General features: G+C 41.0%; 1 protein-coding gene across 1 annotated transcript; it reads right to left on the bottom strand.

Moving 5' to 3' along the window:
• Positions 1 to 1134: 1134 nt before the first annotated feature.
• On the bottom strand, positions 1135 to 12794 carry LOC124146067 (lipase maturation factor 1-like). Its single transcript, XM_048393394.1, has 8 exons — positions 12605 to 12794; positions 8617 to 8908; positions 7999 to 8009; positions 7609 to 7745; positions 7277 to 7348; positions 6731 to 6871; positions 3181 to 3334; positions 1135 to 3067 (listed from the first exon to the last, which is right to left on the bottom strand). Exons 1-8 carry the CDS (start codon positions 12714 to 12716, stop codon positions 2943 to 2945), a joined length of 1044 nt encoding a protein of 347 aa, XP_048249351.1. The 5' UTR covers positions 12717 to 12794; the 3' UTR covers positions 1135 to 2942.
• Positions 12795 to 15851: the final 3057 nt, after the last annotated feature.

Raw genomic sequence — 15851 nt, 5'->3', positions numbered from 1 at the left:
GCAAATACATGTATTGGGGTGTCACTGGACCATAAAAATACTTATCATCAACTAATGGCGTTGTAGACGCTCACTGAAAGGATGGGCAAACACTGTTTTAGAGATCCTCACATTATAATTTTAAGAACATCCTACCTGTGAACACTATTTTCTGTGTATAACGCGAGGACAAATTATTTTCCCCAGCACTTCCGGAAACAGATTCTTTTCTTTCACAAATATGTCTGGCTCTCAACAAACATTTTCACACATACTCTAGTGATCCTCACACCTTTGATACACAGCTCGACGAGAAGCCCAAACCCAGTGGACGATAGCATGAGCGTCGGGACCAGAAGGACACACTGTTGTTGTAAGGAGGGCACATTTAATCTGTTCTCTATACACCAGTATTAGCTTGTGGATATGGTGATAATTTTCACATGAATAAAAAAGAAAATGTTGTTTACAGAAATTTATTTATTGCTTCAAATGTGAACATTTTTTACAGTCTGGTAGGACGTTATGTCCAGGTTTTTACAGATATCAACCTCGTAATTCCAAACAACACACTTTGTAACTGTAGAATAATTAATTATAGTCTGGAATTCGACGTTCCTGAATAAATAACACCGATACCATATTTTATGGAATAAGTGTGAGTCTGTCGGGTGATCAAGGAACGCATCATGGGTGATCGTCAAGACATTCTTTGATGATCTGGCGCAGAAATGTTACTCCCTGTGTCAGTCATACTAAATATCAGGTTTTAATTATTTGTGTTGTGTCACATGAATTAACTAAAAATAAACAGTTACTGACAGAAGAGCCTTGAAGCTGAGTGCTGGCCCGCCATGTGTGTACACAAGCTCCATTCCAGCGCGTGACACCTTCGTTACACTCTCAGTAACATCGCTGTAACCAGTGTGGGCGCGGCCATTACAAGAATCTTGAAATTTGGTTTATGTCTTTGAGAATGCCATCATATTTCATTTTGAAAAGGTTTACTACTGACCATGTTTTCCAGATGAAGTTACTTTGTTTTTTTAATAATCAGATTGGTTCGAGATTGCAGACTAACAGAAAATCAACCAACTTCTCCCTTACATTCTTACTACATCAATTAAAGATGATACTTTTAATGAAATAGAAATACAAATTGACAAACAAAGAAAGTAATTTATCAGCGGTAAGTGTATTCGGCGTCACGACAGTCGTCACTTGTTTGTAAACATAACGGTCATTCGGTTGCGAGTTCAACTCCAAGCATGGTTGGGGCCACCTATCCCAGTGGGGAGTATTGACTGGTGGCAGCGATAGTATAGAGCTCCCCGAACGGATTATCGCTGTGAGGAGCTTGGTGTGTACACAACAAAGGGAGACTATTCAGACAAAGGGAGACTATTCAGACAAAGGGAGACTATTCTGGACCATGACTACACACGATAAAACAAGGTTGTTTTTAAGAATTTATATATTTTTCTGCCCTAACCTCGTGGATGTCGAGTTTTTTCAGACGCATATTTAAGTTCTGAAAAGCAGATTTGCACTTGGCCTACCTCTAACTGTAAAATGACGCAGAGATGTTGACTATTCAATATCCTATCAATTGGTGTTAAAAAGCCTGCATGATACATACTTACCGCCAAAAGAAACGCGAACCATAGAAACATAAAGAGAGGTTATCACGCGAGTGTGTTTGGGGATGGTAAATATCCAGCACTGGGAATAAACATTGTATTTAGCGAGCCTTGTATGGTGTAGTCCGTAGTGGTGGCACTTGAAGGTCTTACTGATCTTGGATCATCTTCGAGGCTCTCTCTTCTCGTTGAGCTTCGCGTCCAATTCATAACAGTGCCAAAGGAAGGAGCATTATCCCCTATAAAGTTGACACATGTCCGTATGGAACATGGAAAATATTGTTTACCATTATTATGGACATGCTGACGACACTGAGTTAATCTAAGAATTAAGAGTTTCTCATTAACAGGTGAGTAAATTCTATCAACGAAGCGGACAACAATAGGATTACATGCAGGATTAGCATTGATGTTTTATCTGACAGTGACTGAGTTTAGTTCAAAGTGAGAGAACATCCGGTCCGGTCCGGTCCGGTCTGGTCCAGTCTGATTCAGACAGCTTCTTTTCAATAGTAAATTGCTTGTTGAGACCGAAATTTTAGTCCCACGTCCGAAGTGTAAAAAATCCAAATGAGAGAGTTGTAGGTCAGTGTGAGAAATGATAATTTATTGAGGAACCGAGGCGACCGGAGAAAAGGTCCGGTTTTCACGGATATCCGAATTTGAGTCCACTATACTTATACATGCAAACTGTTAGGGGTGTACTATACGCCCTTTGTAATTTGGCTCAGAACATTTCAGCCATCCGTCGTAACTAAAGGGATGTATTTGGTCGTTTTCGTGTGACGGAACAAACAAAACAATAAGTACTAATGAACAACGACAACTATCCTGTTGATTTACAATCCAGAGAAGTCACACTTAATTAACCGCTGCCTCATCATCCAACATGGAATTTCAATTGATCATATGCCCTTATTGAAATATTTGTTTCCGGAAACGATGTTGCTCCGTGCAATGTATCTGTGCTTGGGGCGTCACATTTGGATATTCGTTTCCCACAGCACACAGAAAATATACAACACTTGATTCTTTCCATCTCCTTGTTACATTCGTAAAGTCACAAACTCTTGCCTCATTTACGAAGCTCCAATTAAAGAATTCCCGCAAGTTCCTGGCACTACTATCCCCTGGGCCCGGTTCCACAAAGCGATGTTAGCGCAAGGTCGATCGTAACTCCCATTCATTAACACTGACTTACTACAGTCGTAGCGCTGAGATCGCTTTGTTGAACAGGGCCCAGGAGACAGCTGTAGGACCCTCTGTATACTTCTGACATAAACAAACAATCGCACATTTGGATGGATATATGAAGCTTGAATTTTAGGGTAAAGTCAGTAGCTTCTCATTGGTAATTGGAATTTGTTGATCTTCAAGTATTTTGATTAAAACTGGAATACTCCGCACGACAATGAAGAGTCCCAAACAGCAGTCGAACGCTTTAAGACCTGAAATAATTACCAACATATGAGATTGAGTTAATGTACATTATTCAATGCAACAGTAAACAAAGAAATAGACTATTGATAGACAATAAGGAAATGACTGACAAAATCCTTACCCTCTGTCTGCGTGAGCTCTTGCTTGTAGGCTATCTGCCTCCTCAAACGCCCGGGCAGCAGCCAACATACACTCCGATCATCAAAACATGCCAGACAGGGAACAATGTTTAACCAGTTGAACAGAATCAGGTCACCACTGATAATTAACGAAACCTGTGCAATTGAAACAAATAAATAGTGAGGGAGTGAATAGGGTTAAACGTAGTTTTGACCAGAATTCCAGTTAAATCACTACTTAATTTGGGAGGAAAGCCCGAAGCGATGCAGGCTCCAGACGCCTATGGGCCACTTTGGTGAATCCCGCGAGCACGGGTATGGTACTGCCACACCTAGAAACATAATCGGAGCGAACCGGGTTTCGAACCCACGATCAAAGGTTTCTAGCGTGCACAAGGGCTGTGCTCTGCACAGCGACTTACGATGCCTAATACCTCCCGTGCCCTTTCCCACAAAAAAGGTAACTTGATTCTGCTGTATTCAAAAAGGTGCTAACAACCTGAATATATAACGTATAACACATCTGTATATACTGGTGAACATATCACAGACCGATATATACTGAAGGACATATCACAGATGGTTATACACTGGTGAACATATCACTGACCGATATATAATGGAGGACATATCACAGACTGAGATATAAAGGTGGACATATCACAGATGGATATACACTGGTGAACATATCGCAGACCAAGATATACTGGTGAACATGTCACAAACCAATATATACTGGTGGACATATCACAGATGGATATATACTGGTGGACAAATCACAGACCGAGATATACTGGTGGACAAATCACAGACCGAGATATACTGGTGAACATATTACAGACCGAGATATACTGGTGGACAAATCACAGACCGAGATATACTGGTGGATAAATCACAGACCGAGATATACTGGTAGACAAATCACAGAACGAGATATGCTGGTGGACAAATCACAGACCGAGATATACTGGTGGACAAATCACAGACCAATATATATACTAATGGAGATTTCACAGACCGAGATAGAAATGTGGACATATCACAGATCGAGATATACTGGTGGACATATCACAGACCGATATATACTGGAGAAGATATCACAGACCGAGGATACTGGTGGACATATGACAGACCGATATATACTGGTGAAGATATCACAGACCGAGGTATACTGGTGGACATATCGCAGACAGAGATATACTGGTGGACATATCACAGACTGAGATATACTGGTAAACATATTACAGGCCGATATATATTCTGGTGAAAATATCACAGACCGATATATACTGCTGAACATATCATAGACTGATATATACTAGTGAACATATCACAGACCGATATATACTGGTGGACATATAAGAGACCGATATATACTGGTGGACATATCACAGACCGATATATACTGGTGGACATGTCACAGATGGATATACAGTGGTGAACATATCACAAACTGATACATAATGGTGAACATATCACAGACCGATATATACTGGTGGACATATCAAAGACCAAGATATACTGGTGAACATGTCACAGACAGAGATATACTGGTGGACATATCACAGCCCGATATATACTGTGAACATGTCACAGTCCAATATATACTGGTGGACATATCACAGACCAGTATATACTTGTGATCTTATCACAGACAGAGATATACTGGTGGACATATGACAGACAGAGATATACTGGTGGACATATCACAGACCGAGGTAAACTGGTGAACATATCACAGACCGATATATACTAGTGAACATATTACAGACCGAGATATACTGTTGGACATATCACAGACCGATATATACTGGTGATCTTATCACAGAGAGAGATACACTGGTGAACATATTACAGACATATATAAACTGGTGGACATATCACAGGCCGATATATACTGGTGAACATATCAAAGAATGAGATATACTGGTGAACATATCACAGACCGATATCTACTTGTCAACATATCACATACTAAGATATAAGCTTACGACATGAGACACACATGAGACCGATAGACATACAATGATGGACATGTCTAAGACATATACTGTTAGACACACATGAGACATACACTGGTGGACATGTCTATGACATACAGTGGTGGACATGTCTAAGACATATACTGGTGGACACACATGAGACATACACCGATGGACATGTCTATGACATACAGTGGTGGACATGTCTATGACATACAGTGGTGGACATGTCTATGACATACAGTGGTGGACATGTCTATGACATACAGTGGTGGACATGTCTATGACATACACTGGTGGACATGTCTATGATATACAGTGGTGGACATGTCTAAGACATATACTGGTGGACACACATGAGACATACACTGATGGACATGTATGAGACATACACTGACGGACACAACTTAGACATACACTGGTGGACACACATCAGACATTCTCTAGTCGACACACATGTGACATACACTGGTGGACACACATGAGACATACTCTGGTGGACACACATCAGACATTCTCTTGTCGACACACATGTGACATACACTGGTGGACACACACGAGACATACTCTGGTGGACACACATCAGACATTCTCTAGTCGACACACATGAGACATACACTGGTGGACACACATGAGACATACACTGGTGGACACACATGAGACATACTCTGGTGGACACACATGAGACATACACTGGTTAACACACATGAGACATACACTGTTGGACACACGTGAGACATATTCTGGTGGACATACGAGACATACACTGGAGGAGACACATGAGCCATACACTGGTGGACACACATCAGACATACACTGGTGAACACACATGATACATACACTGGTGGACACACATGATAAATACACTGATTCACACACACGAGACATACACTGTTGGACACACATCAGACATACACTGGTGGACACATGAGACACACACTGGTGAACATACCTGAGACATAGACCGTTAAACAAGCGTGAGGCACAGACTGGTGGACACACGAGACATACACTGGTGGACACACATGAGACATACACTGGTGGACACACATTGGAAATACACTGGTGGACACACATGAGACATACACTAGTGGACACACATGAGACATACACTGGTGGACACACATGGGACATACACTGGTTGACACACGAGACATACAGTGGTGGACACACATGAGACATACACTGGTGGACACACATGAGACAATCACTGGTGGACACACATGAGACATACACTGGTGGACACACATGAGACATACACTGGTGGACACACATCAGACATACAGTGGTGGACACACATGAGACATACACTGGTGGACACACATGAGACATACACTGGTGGACACACATGAGACATACACTGGTGGACACACATGAGACATACACTGGTGGACACACATGAGACATACACTGGTGGATACACATGAGACATACACTGGTGGACACAAATGAGACATACACTGGTGGACACAAATGAGACATACACTGATGCACACACATGAGACATACACTGGTGGACACACATCAGACATAGTCTGGTGGACCTTCAGTATTATTCTGGTAGACATACCTGAGAAAATATTCCTATTGCTCCTGCAATGATGGTCATTCTGCGTCCATACATCAGGAGGTTTGGAGCTAACACATGGTAGATATAAAACTGGTATTCCCACGTCTTTGGAAAGTTAGTGTCGGTACTAAATGGCCTGGTCTGTGGGGAAAATAACTTTACATATAGTTCTTATCGCCTACCATTACATTTTGTAAGGTAATACATTATTATGATGAGGAAAATAGCTGTTATTGAACTAGGTTAAACTAAGACACAGACAGTATGGGTGCGCCATTAGAAGCCACGTGAGTAGTTGGGTAGTAATGTGAATTTGCCTTGTCATGCAAAATATCTTTATTATTCATGGCTACCGGTGCTATTTGTACGACAGGTCATGCACACGCTTTTCGTGAACACCTGGTGTCATCACTGATTTTCAGTGATCCTTTCACATAATGTTCACCGATAATTAGCCTTTTACGACCTATGAAATCTGTTTCGTTGAATAATCGAGACATGTTATTCTCTGGCGTTCAGGTTTTATATTCACAGCTTTGTAGTTACCTGATAATGATAATTCATGCAAGTGAAATATGTGGAACAAATATCATGATCTCTCCGGATTTTGTCGGAACTCTGTAACAGAAAAAAACACATACCTTGGTTACTAATAACATATGTAATACTCGTAGCTCAGAGAAAAAACAATAAGTACTGCCTATAAAGTTCGACACAGACACATACACAGGCACAGGCACAGGCACAGACACAGACACAGACACAGACACACACACACACAGACACACACAGACACACACACAGACACACAGAAACACACACAGGATGTTCTCTTCTATTTTACTACTTCCTTAGCAATAATGAAATTTTATACAAACCCATCCCCACATAATGCGGAAAAACATCCATTTGAACCCCCGGATGACAGCGCGAGATGTCGGTGGTTGTCTCAGGCTCCACACAGGGCACAGGAATGTAGCCAGGAATCCAGTCTCTAGGAGCTGAAACTCCCAACCTGAAGGGAAGACAATGGCATTACTTAAACGATCAAAATACCAGTCATTAATGGATATCAAAGGCAGAATAAAAAGCGCGGACAGAGGTAGTACGCAGACGTTTACAGTCAAATATGATCATTCATAACACGAGGGATGATGCACGTTAAAACCACGTGTACTTATAGGTTCAAAGTAATTTAGTATTGTTTGTTGTATATGAAATAGCAAGATATAAACTTCTAAATTATATGAAGAGACAAATCAACTTACCAAAGCTGTGCCTACAAAAAGTACAACAACATTGGTTATGGATTAGCTTGAAGATTTCTTGCAATACAGACACAACATTATGACAAAGTATTAACGAATCATGTGATAAAGATATAAACAAAACAAGATTATTCTCGTGAACTGTCAGAATTGAAATTCAAGATATAATACTGGTGTTTGTTTGTTTGTTGTTTAACGCCGCACACAGCAATATTCAAACTATATGACGGCGGTCTGTACATAAACGAGTCTGGACCAGACAATCAAGTGATTGATTTCATGAGCATCGATCCACGCAATTGGGATACGATGACATGCAATCAACCACGTCAGCGAGTCTGACCACCCGATACTGTTAGTCGCCTCTTACGACAAACATAGTCACCTTTAACGGCAAGCAAGGGTTGCTGAAGACCTTTTCTACCCCGCATCTTCACGGGTCTATAATACTGGTGACTGTGTGTATATATCGCTAAAAGTCACATAGCGAATTTTTCAATGTAAAGTTTGATCAAAAGGTTTTTTTAATAATGTGGTGATACAAAATGATTCTAAAACTAAACATTAAAGTATTTAGATATGAGTCGCTACAGATTTAATCTAAACAAATCTACCTACCGCTGCAGTCCGGCGTCAACAAGTAAGTGGTAAATGGTCCACAGGCACAACATCAAGAGCCAGTTTGCTGCTCCTCTAAAGACGAGGAACAGCGACAGAGACAAGCCAACTTGCGTTAAAAAAGCAAGAACATTATCATATGGTAGGCTGTGGTAGAAAATAGCCTCTTGTTCTGTGTCAGCAAATCTGTTGATGGTGTCTCTAAGATGTGTATTGGATGTTTTGTATGGGATCAGGCCATCTTTTCCATACAACCGTCTGTTCTGATCCAAGGCAATAAGAAATGCCAAAACTGCAAAAGTAGAGGTAAAACGTCAAACAAATACATAAACGAAAATTGGTTTTGATAGTGACCTAACTGTCACATGCAAAGACTTCTCCGTCAACGTTTGAGGAAGTCTGTTTCACTTGGTAAACTTCCAAACACACATGTCCCACGAACCCCTTTCAAAATCGTGTAGAAGTCACAGATTGAATTACGTGAAAAACACATATGCGCGAATCGACCACATTAAGCATTTATGTTCTTCACGTCAATGAATGTTTGTTTTGCTCTTAGCTTGATCGGAAGATGGACTCGTGAGTGAGTGAGGGTTTAACGACGATTTTAACAGTATACCACTTATATCACGGCGTGTCAGCTTAATGTGGGAGGAAAATACGAAGTGATGCAGGTCACTTCGGTGAAACCCACGAGCACGGGTATGGTGCTGACAAATCTAGAAACATAATCGGGGCGAATCGGGATTCGAACCAACAATCATGGGTTTCTGGCATGCCCACCTCTGCAAAGCGAATCGCGGCGCCTTAGACGACTGGGCCACCCGTGCCCACAGACTAGCAAGGCCTCTGGGTGGATAGCGGGACATATGAATTGAGAGATCCAACGCTTTTTCCAGCAGCTTCCTTGCTGCTGGTATCGCCGAAAGAGGTATACATCTTCTTTATGGAATTGTCTTAACCTTCATCTGGATCTTCAAACTTAAGGGTAATCTGACACCTGACTGGTTCAGTGTGTTAATTGTATCTCTGTTCTTCCTGGTCGTTTCCACCTTTACTGCAAATACCATTTTTTCAGTTTTCTTCAAAAGAATGTTAGCCACTGGGCGGCAGAGAATGATAGCCAATTGGCGGCAGAGAATGATAGCCAATGGGCGGCAGAGAATGTTAGCCAATGGGCGGCAGAGAATGATAGCCAATGGGCGGCAGAGAATGTTAGCCAATGGGCGGCAGAGAATGATAGCCAATGGGCGGCAGAGAATGATAGCCAATGGGCGGCAGAGAATGATAGCCAATGGGCGGCAGAGAATGTTAGCCAATGGGCGGCAGAGAATGATAGCCAATTGGCGGCAGAGAATGATAGCCAATGGGCGGCAGAGAATGATAGCCAATGGGCGGCAGAGAATGATAGCCAATGGGCGGCAGAGAATGTTAGCCAATGGGCGGCAGAGAATGATAGCCAATGGGCGGCAGAGAATGATAGCCAATGGGCGGCAGAGAATGATAGCCAATGGGCGGCAGAGAATGTTAGCCAATGGGCGGCAGAGAATGTTAGCCAATGGGCGGCAGAGTACTTCCTACCTCCGATGGTTTACCTGTTTGTACCACGTTGACACTGCAGTACATCCTAGTCACGAATGAAATTGTCGCCTGTGGGCTGCGGTAGACGCCACCCAATGAATGACGCCACCCATGTGTTTATGAATCACCATAAAAAATGATGATACCAGGTGTTAGAGTATCCTAACCCACCGGTGACACCCATCACAAACACATACCAAGGAAAGTCAATTGTTCAACTGAAAAAAATCGCGAGAAAATGTGGTACAAATCAAAATAGGGAATTGTATAGGACATCATTTTGGTCAAATTTGGAAATGTCCTCCACATGACTAATATAAAACGTTTTGAAGGCTTTAGGCCTTGAATCTTGTGACCCTGATCAAACAACTTTTTAACCAATGTTGTATGACGTTCTTGGAAATCTCAGAACGGGCATGCTCCATTGTACCCCAAAGGAATGTTGCTCGACATAAAGGGAAAGTTGAAGTGATCACTCTTGTGATACCGTATTGAGGATTGTTTGAATCTTTACGCATAAAGAAACAGATCAGCCCAGAGGGAATCACATTAGAGCCCACGTGGATGTTTATTTTTTGCTCGAATGTCCCATGCCCAAGTTTTACACGAATCCAGCGTTTCATATATTGTCTTGTTAGTAATAACATTTGCGCTCATTTTTGACGAATGGTTATGCATCTTTGAAGACAGATATGTAACTAACTATACCTAAAGTCATGGTATAGTGTGGATCATGAAATGAAGATTTCCCTTAATTTTGTCATGTGGAATGAATGGCGGTGTACAAAGCTGAAAAATCAGATGTTTTGACGAAATTGAACTTGGTTCCACAACTAAATTTAACGCTAGAGCGGCGAGGGATTTATATACAATGTAGTTATATAATGCTAATTGTATTAGCATGTGAGTCATTTCCGATGACAGTGCCATTAGACACAGAGCTGATGTTTACCCATCTTGACAATTCAGGGAGAATTTACTATATAAGTCCAGTTCCCACCGTGCCGAACTAGGGTTAAATAACGGAGTTAAAGTTTAGCTGGACTAACGAGTTTATGCATAGAAAAATCAAAATCGCGTAACAAAATCGACATTCGGTTTGCAGAGCATGTGTACCGTCACCTTGGATCGATACATATTTTCCAATTTTTTCAATCAATGTGCTCTAGGTGTTCAGGTACTTCGCGAGGTAAGTCCTATTTTTTAACAATAAAGATATTGATTATATATCAGATCGTCTTGACTGGGCGCCGCCATTTTGTTTGAAGCAAATGCAAATAGTATGAGACGTATAGTAGGAATCTGCTTGGTCAATAGGAGAGACATGAAAGGGACATAACTAGTTATCGCCACTGGTGGCGCTACGATAGAAACATTTTGCACTGTGCCTTACAATAGTTCAGCCACACTGTGCTCATCTCATATTTCGTGTTATTTACTTTTCAGCTTCGACAATGTGACCTCGAACTTCAAAAAGGATTATGATGACACATTTTCCCAATAAATATCAATATGTTCTGTTCGTTATCTGTGCCATGTGATGCACAATACTCTCTCTCTATCCCTCTCTCTCTTACTCTCTCTCTCTCTCCCTCTCTCTCTCTCACTCTCTCTCTCTCTCTCTCTCTCTCTCTGAAAAAAAAAGTTGACAAGTTATAGATAATAGGATACTGAGTTCAGTTAGTTATCAATCATTTAACGACTGACTTCACTCTGTGCGAGTTCACTGGAGTGTAACCCTTATAGACTGAGGCCAAGCTGAACGTCATAGTTGGCAATATAATCACATAATGTTTGGTCCTTACTCTATGTCCAATGTCAAAACCGTATATCGTGTAAACTTCAAATAAAAACCATGGTGTAAAATGAAATCTGTAAAAAATGGGAATGGAACCCGGAAATGTGGATTTCTCAAGGATGTATGCATCCCTTTTTCTCGATAAGTATGACTGTTCTTTTCTTAAACGTGACAATTTGCTTGGCGAAATGAATACAGCATATGTGCATATAAAGTTTGATCTATTTCACAAAACAGCTTCTATTTATGCATATGCATTCCTTTATGCTCAGTCGTCTTACCGATGTTATCGTATTATCGATTTACAGGGAGCTGTTGACCTAGAAACTTAGAGATAACCCTTATCGTGTTTCCTTGTGTTGTGTCATGTATTATATCATGCAAACACAATGTCCAAGGTATTACACTCGACCCCTTCGTGGCTATCATAACTCTAACAAAATAGAATTCCAAAGAAAAAGTATGGCTGTATTCGGGTAAATGGTTTGTAACATTATAAACATTTCCGCGAGAGTTCTCAATTTGCACGATGTCTGCTATCAGAAACCTGTTCGGATATGTGTTTACAAAGACTTACATTTAAGTTATTCCATATAACTTCACACTTACAGTAAATTAATCCAAGACATCTCAAAAGAACATTTCTTGCCAACCAGAATGTGCCTTCTTTCACTTCACTGTCATTTCTGCTGATATCTCTGTCAGGTCCTGAATCACTCATGTTGGGAATAAAATGCACGACTCGCAGGCGGACCGCAGTTAAACCGGCCCTTTTCCTGTTGAGGCCACCCTGATCGCGCAACAACCACGGGGAACCAGTTTACTTACGTCATAAGGTCATTCAGAGTCGATGTGTACCAAGTTGACCTATTACACGTAACTGCAGACTAGTTTTCGCTTAGTGTTGCTGTTCTCCCTTCTGTGCTTTTGGGCAATGTAAAACACCAATTTGAATTTGTGTCAGTACTTGCAATCTCTAAATGGGACGGTGTGAAGCCTATTGGTAAAAGCGTAAGCTCGTCACGCCGAAGACCTGGGTTCGATTCCCCATGTGGGCACCATATGTGAAGCCCACTTTTGGTCTGCCCCGTTGGAATAGCATCACTGGATTATTGCTAAAAGCGGCTTAAAACAATACTCATTCACTCACTCAGTGCAAATACATGTATTTGGGTGTCACTGGACCATAAAAATACTTATCATCAACTAATGGCGTTGTAGACGCTCACTGAAAGGATTGGCAAACACTGTTTTTGAGATCCTCACATTATAATTTTAAGAACATCCTACCTGTGAACACTATTTTCTGTGTATAACCCGAGGACAAATTATTTTCCCCAGCACTTCCGGGAACAGATTCTTTTCTTTCACAAATATGTCTGGCTCTCAACAAACATTTTCACACATACTCTAGTGATCCTCACACCTTTGATACACAGCTCGACGAGAAGCCCAAACCCAGTGGACGATAGCATGAGCGTCGGGATCAGAAGGACACACTGTTGTTGTAAGGAGGGCACATTTAATCTGTTGTCTTTACGCCAGTATTAGCTTGTGGATATGGTGTTAATTTTCACATGAATAAAAATGAAAATGTTGTTTACAAAAATATATTTATTGCTTCAAATGTGAAAAAAATGTACAGTCTGGTAGGACGTTATGTCCAGGTTGTTACAGATATCAACCTCGTAATTCCAAACAACACACTTTGTAACTGTAGAATAATTAATTGTAGTCTGGAATTCAACGTTCCTTGATAAATAACACCGATACCATATTTTATTGAATAAGTGTCAGTCTGTCGGGTGATCAAGGAACGCATCATGGGTGATCGTCAAAACATTCTTTGATGATCTGGCGCAGAAAGGTTACTCCCTGTGTCAGTCATACTAAACATTATGGTTTAATCATTTGTGTTGTGTCACATGAATTAACTAAAAATTAACATTTATTGACAGAAGAGCCTTGAAGCTGTGTGCTGGCCCGCCATGTGTGTACACAACAAAGGGAGACAATTCAGACAAAGGGAGACTATTCAGACAAAGGGAGACTAATCAGACAAAGGGAGACTATTCAGGACCATGACTACACACGATCAAACAAGGTTGTTTTTAAGAATTTATATATTTGTCTGCCCTTACCTCGTGGATGTCGAGTTTTTTCAGACGCATATTCAAGTTCTGAAAAGCAGATTTGCACTTGGCCTACCTCTAACTGTAATATGACACAGAGATGTAGACTATTCAATATCCTATCAAATGGTGTTAAATAAGCCTGCATGATACATACTCACCGCCAAAAGAAACGCGAACCATAGAAACATAAAGAGAAGTGTGTACGTTAAGAAGAGATGTTTCCAATGTGCACCACTTAATAACAAAACTAACAATCAGTCAGGTGTTACCATAGTGTCATCGTTCTTATCACGATATGCTGCACGTGATTTCCAAACTTTACACGCTAATCCTGCACGAGAGATATGGTGCATCTCGAGTCATTGATCTATGACGTCACATGTCATGCGTTCATGAGCGTCGGTTAACACAACATACCGTTTCTGCGTCGAACCAATCTAATATCTCTTAAATATGAGTACTTCTTCATACATAAACCAATATGTATGATGTTCGAGTTTCTTTTGTCGGTGAGTTATTTAGAATTTTTTTCCACTTCAAAGTGAAGGTTGAAGAGGAACATATATATTATATGTCCCTGTGGCATCCAGGGGGGTAATGAGTCATTCCAACTGTTAAATTGTTACTTAAAAGACGTCAATCCATGACGTACGGAAACGTTGCTTGCTGGAGTAAGGAAAGGAACATGTGACAGTGTTGTCGAAGATGAATACTATTTTATGTTTATTTGCCCTATATACGTAAATCGAAGAAACAAGCACTTACCGCTGTGGTCTTTATCTCATTTAAATGCTATAAGATTGTCTACATTACTGTCCTACAAGGATCCTCTAATACAGCATCACCTGGCTTTGTGTGTTTTTGTTACGATGTGAATTGTTACCTTGACTTTGTATCTTATGAAATATGTTATGTAACTCCGCTGTATATGGGACTGTGGCCTTTCATACAATAAAGAATTGAATTGAACATGTGGTCATATTGTGAGTGAGTTGGGTTTAACGCCGCTTAGATCAGTATTTCAGTCACATCCCAGTCGTGTCAGCTTAATATAGGAGGAAAGCCCGAAGTGATGCAGGTCCCAGACGTTTACCACTTTGGTGAAACCCATGAGCAAGTGTGGTCATTTAAATAAAATCGTTGGAAGAATAGTTGGACTAAAAGACATAAAGTGTGAACAATATTGAACTTATGGGACCAATGTGACTTGTCAATCGTAAATCACGACTCCACAAGCTTAATACTCTGTTAGACAGATTTCCAGTATGTTCGTTTCTGCGTCGAATCAATCTAATATTTCTAGAATATGAATTCTTCATATATATTAACCAACATGTATGATATGCGAGTGTGGCGGTGAGTATATATAAATTTACACATGAAATGTCGATATGTTCTTTTGTTATCTTTGCCATGTGATATCGATATACGAGACATTGGGCATGTTTTAATCGTTATCTCTGTAACGTCGGGTGGTGACCCTTGGTCTTCCACTACGTGGTCAGTCATCTGTAGTGTTAGGGCTAGGTGACGCTGATTTCTTGTCAATCTTGGCATGTTGTAGCAATTCAATAACGAATGACTGGTATCAGATCGGGGGGGAGGGGGGGAGGGAGGGGGGGGGGGGGGGTTATAGGGCAAGAAATGGGGGAACGCAGGTGTATTTCAATTTGCACGGAACTCACGTGCATCGGGTTACCATGACCGTTGCCGTGATGCGT

This window comes from Haliotis rufescens, unplaced genomic scaffold (genome assembly GCF_023055435.1).
Source record: "Haliotis rufescens isolate VD_foot unplaced genomic scaffold, xgHalRufe1.0.p SCAF_12, whole genome shotgun sequence".
NCBI lineage: Eukaryota > Metazoa > Mollusca > Gastropoda > Lepetellida > Haliotidae > Haliotis > Haliotis rufescens.
Note: the sequence above shows the minus strand (reverse complement) of the source record. Positions and strands in the feature narration are given on the sequence as shown.

Coding starts and splice junctions, on each gene's coding strand:
- LOC124146067 (XM_048393394.1), bottom strand. CDS start 12,716: ATGAGTGATTCAGGACCTGACAGAGATATCAGCAGAAATGACAGTGAA. Junction 7,349..7,608: donor TCCGCATTATGTGGGGATGG/GTTTGTATAAAA, acceptor TTTCTGTTACAG/AGTTCCGACAAAATCCGGAG. Junction 3,335..6,730: donor CAATAGGAATATTTTCTCAG/GTATGTCTACCA, acceptor TCAATTGCACAG/GTTTCGTTAATTATCAGTGG.